Consider the following 4,626-nt stretch of genomic DNA (forward strand, 5'->3'; position numbering starts at 1 on the left):
CCGCCTGTAATCCCAGGGCTGGGGAGCACTGAGACAGGAAAATCACAATGAGTCTGAGCTATGTAGTGAGGTACCAAATAAATAGATAAAAGGTTTTTTGAAATAAAAAAATAGCTTTGTAATTTTTAAGTAATTTTATTATAAAACCATAGGAAAAAATACAGCAGAGTAAAAGGAAGATAATTGAAATGCCCCACAACCCCCCTTACCATAGATGGCCATGTTACATGTTTTGGTACATCCTCCTGAAGACTTAAATCCTTTAAAGCAATTTAGATTTTTAAGTTTTTCACTGCCTGCATGTTTTGACCTAGAAACATTCTGAGTGAATATTTAAGGTGATTCCTTCATCTTACAAAAATTAGAATCATTAGAATTCAGAGAAACACGATGGCTTAAGAAAGCTAGTTTTGGGAGCCAGAGGGGTAGCTTAGTGGTAGAGCACGTATCTAGCATGTCTGAGGCCCTGGCTTTGATTCCCAGCACGAGCACCGAAAAGAGGTCATCTTTCAGAAAACAAATTTCCTATTAATTATAACATCTTACAGCATATTTATGCTTTCTTCCACACTGTCACATATAATTTCACCCATTTCTAAAACCCATAATCAGTGATAGGCTAAATATACTTCAAGTTTTGTAAAGATTAATTTATTGCCAATTTATTCTGTATATGTTTCACAATTATTTATCCAAAGTTAATTTATTGATGTTCTAAATGATTAGTTTCCTTTTCTTTTTTCTTTCTTTCTTTCTTTCTTTCTTTTTTTTTTTTTTTTTTTTTTTGCTATCATTGAACTGATGGTTATATCCATACCTGAGAATCAGCTTACGTGCTTCCCTAAGTATCTCAGATAATTTGAAATATTTCCTCCCAAGTATAATATAGAACAGGGGCCAGCAAATGTCTGGAAAGTCCAGAGAGTAAATATTTCGATTCTGTGGGCCATACAGAATCAGTAAAAGTATTTATCTCTGCCCACACGGTGAGAAACAGCCCCAGAAACAGGTGAACACATGGACAAGCTGTGTGCCAATAAAACTGTGGGAAGCAAAGGGTAGCAGGGGAGAATTTGACAACGCCTGGACTAGAAGACAGTGCCCAGGACCTCCAGGTTTTCTTCTGCTAAGCTCAGTCATGTGATAGTTTCTTCAATTTTTAGTTGAATATTTTTCTTTTTCTCCACTGAGAATATGTTTTGAAAATGTAAACACTAAAAAGACAAAACTTTTTAAAACTCATAGGAAAAAATTTCATAAGAAACTTATCACCAAGAGTTGATTGAATGGATTTTCAGTGTATTGTTTGATACTTTTATCCCCCTTATAGGGATTGAATTCTAGGTGTCGAGCATGCTAGGCAACTGCACTACACAGAGCTACCCCCAGCTCCTACGCCAGTGAAGGCGAACCTTTTAGAGCCCAGCACCCAAACTTCGACCCAAAACCCACTTACTTATCACAAAGTGCCAACCTGCAATTAAATCTGATTACTGAGGTTTTAGATTAGAAAAAAAGAACTCATACATCAACATCTTTTATCTTAAAAGAAAAATAACACCCAAGCCATAGGTTCGCCACCACTGCCGAAGGCCTTTGGTTTTATAATGTGCTGTCAGTCTAAGGCCTTTTATCCCCACAGCTCTTGATCCTTGTGACTCAGCAGAGAGCCTGTGATCCAGCCAACTAGCTGCTACTCTGGTGCGCCCAGCTGATCCACTTGAATTTATACACTATCGGTGCCTTTTCATCAATAATTGGGTGCATTAAATGTTACAGCAATTAGAACATGACTTTTGGGTCTTACTCCTGGGTGGGGGGGAACCATAACCCCAGTTAAGAAAAAACATCAGGCAAAACCAAAGGACCTTCTGCAAAATGTCTGGGCAGCTTAAGTGGATAGAGCTGTGGACACTGGAAGCTTACTCTTTGTAGCTACAACATTCAGCCAACACTTGTGCATTTGGGCACATACCTTGGTTACTGGGTTGGACGGCAAGGGTATTGCTGTGAGTCAAGTATAAACCCTGATAATAAGTGGCTGGATCCCAAGGGGAAGAGGGGCACGAGATGATTCCCTTTTCTGTTAATTTCTCCTGCAGACATTGAAGGATGCCACAATAACAATGGTGGCTGCAGCCACTCTTGCCTTGGGTCGGAGAAGGGCTACCAGTGTGAGTGTCCCCGTGGCTTGGTGCTAGCTGATGACAACCACACTTGCCAAGGTAGAACATGGAAGGGCTTCACCTCTGCTCTCCTTTATGCTTCCTCCTGCCCTGCATCCCTTGCCACCACCCGCCAAGCATATCAGATTTTCATTTTTCAGGACAACCTTTGAGCCATATGTGTCCCCGGGCCATCACTTGAGAATCAGTCCGAGTTCTCTAAGAAAAATGATTGCCAAGAGCTCACCTTCCTTTACTGTTTACCTTTGATTTTTCTTGGGTTCTTGTGGCTCACAGTATGACTCATCTTCCATTTGAAGCATAAGATTTGATGTGATTCTCTTTTCTTTATGTATTGGGTACAGGGTCTCACTACACAGATCGGACTTGTAGTGATCTTCATATTTTCAGCCTTCCAAGCACGGGGATTACAGGTGCATTGTGTCTCAGCACACCCGGGGGCAGGGCCCCGGGATCGAACCCTGGCCCCGTGTCTGCCTAAGCAGGTGCTTTAGTCTGATGAGCTATCTGGCCGGCCCTAAGAGGAATGGATTCTTCTCCCATCTGCCAGCTCCTGAGAACTATTTTCTAGAAATCCAGTTCTCAGTACCCAGAATATTAATTCACTCACCCAGCAAATATATTAACAAGCACTTATTTCTCATTTGTCACATATTCCTTTGTTGTGATGTGGCTACCCATATTGCACCTACTAGTATTCCTTTGGGGATATTTGCAGTCTGGAAACATGAACATGGGAATATGAGGGAAAAACAATCTTTTTATATTAAGTTAAAGTGGATTTTATAGTCAGAGTTTATGGTTTACGGAGCAGTGCAAGGACAATTGGATGCCTTCCCCAGCTGCAGTAACACTGCTTATTACCTGTGCTTTATGGGGCCGTAATTAACAGTAAAATCAAGGCAGCACCATTATGTCATTTAAACCAATATCAAAGCATGCTTTTTTTTGTAACTGCCAATAAATTGCACTGGTGCTAAAAATTAATCCTCCAGGTGTTTCATTCCTTGAAGTTATGCTAGCCTCCCTTGTAAACAAATGTGTGTTGAACTGCAACTTGAACACAGTATTTCCTGTTTCAGGGAATGTGTTTGAGGGGCATTCTTTGACCACAATCATGGGAGTTAGGAATCCTGGTTTTACTCACCAATTTGTTTTGGGTACCACTGATCCCTGAAAGGTACAACAGAAAGTGCAGGCTGTGTGACAGACATTTTGTTTCCCCAATAAGTCATCCTCGCTCTTCCTCCCCACCCAGTTTTCAGTTCTAACAGTAGCCCCTCTCCTGCAGTCCCTGTGGTGTGCAAGTCAAATGCCATTGAAGTGAGTGTCCCCAGGGAGCTGGTTGGTGGCTTGGAGCTCTTCCTGACAAACACCTCCTGCCGAGGCGTGTCCAACGGCACCCATGTCAACATCCTCTTCTCCCTCAAGACGTGTGGCACTGTGGTCAATGTAGGTCCCTCCCGGAGATCCTTGGGGAATGACCAAAACCCAGTCACTTGGGAGATCTTGGCAGAGAGCCAGAGTGTGGTTTGTGTCATAGATAGGATATTTTAACATAAAAGAACTGAGCTTACGTCTGATGTCACTCATTTAACAACTGTGTCCCTGAGCATCTGCCTTGGTGCTGCACTTCAAGGAGGCGTTCTGCCACTCTGTCCCCAGCCAGGCACCTCTCCCAGGTGCTCAGACATGTCCCTGCCCCAACCAGCACCAGGGCTATCAGCACATGGGCCACTTCCACTCTCACCAGTTCTTTATTTGAAGAAAGTGAATGAGATGATGGTTTATTGGGGATGTAGTAAGTAAGTTCCAGTATTGAACCAGGCTGAGGTCAAAGAATTTTCCTTTCATCCACAACCTGCACACAGCCCTGTGCTGCAGTGGGAGGGGAAGATGAACAGAGACTCCTGTCTGTGGGCAGTGCACACAGCGGTCCTGAGATGTCTGTAGGTAAAAGGCAACGGGGATGATGGTGACAGGGCCTCTTGGAGTCCAGCAGGAGACACATGGGACTTGCAATGGGGCGCAAGTAGGTGTGTGACTTACACTAGGAGCGAGGAAAAGCAAAGGCCTTTGACCTTCTGCGCACTGTTGCCCTGGCTGCTCCGCGGAAAGTCCCTGCAGTGCTGGCGCACAGCAGAGCAGCCGGGGCTGGAGACAGCGAGGGCAAGACGCCGGCGTGCACACGAGCGCTCAGCCGCGGGTGTGGGTGAGGACAGCATGGAGCGCTACCACAGGGGGTTAAGGAGGTCTAGGACTCCTGCGCAAAATCTCCTGGACGCTGTCCGCCTCTGAAACACCAGGGCTAGAATTTGTTGATTCTGCAGAGATGAGGTTTTATGAGCAATGCTCCGAAGGCATGTGCGCAGGGGCGGAGGAGAACATAAAACTCTTTAACAGTCAGGGTGGCTTGCTAACAGAGGAGGGCATTAAAAAA

At 44.2% G+C, this 4,626-nt stretch overlaps 1 protein-coding gene across 4 annotated transcripts in view; it reads left to right on the forward strand.

The window, feature by feature from the left end:
- Positions 1-4,626, forward strand: part of Oit3 (oncoprotein induced transcript 3) — a 29,532-nt gene that overhangs the window by 17,151 nt on the left and 7,755 nt on the right. For 3 of the 4 annotated variants that reach the window (XM_004624376.2, XM_023719171.1, XM_023719175.1), the window contains exons 5-6: positions 2,103-2,225; positions 3,478-3,638. In XM_004624376.2, the coding sequence (XP_004624433.1) occupies positions 2,103-2,225; positions 3,478-3,638 (284 nt within the window). The remainder of the gene's footprint in view (positions 1-2,102; positions 2,226-3,477; positions 3,639-4,626) is intronic. The other variant, XM_023719163.1, reaches the window with a different exon arrangement.

This window comes from Octodon degus, unplaced genomic scaffold, assembly GCF_000260255.1.
Source record: "Octodon degus isolate 3935 unplaced genomic scaffold, OctDeg1.0 scaffold00005, whole genome shotgun sequence".
Lineage (NCBI taxonomy): Eukaryota > Metazoa > Chordata > Mammalia > Rodentia > Octodontidae > Octodon > Octodon degus.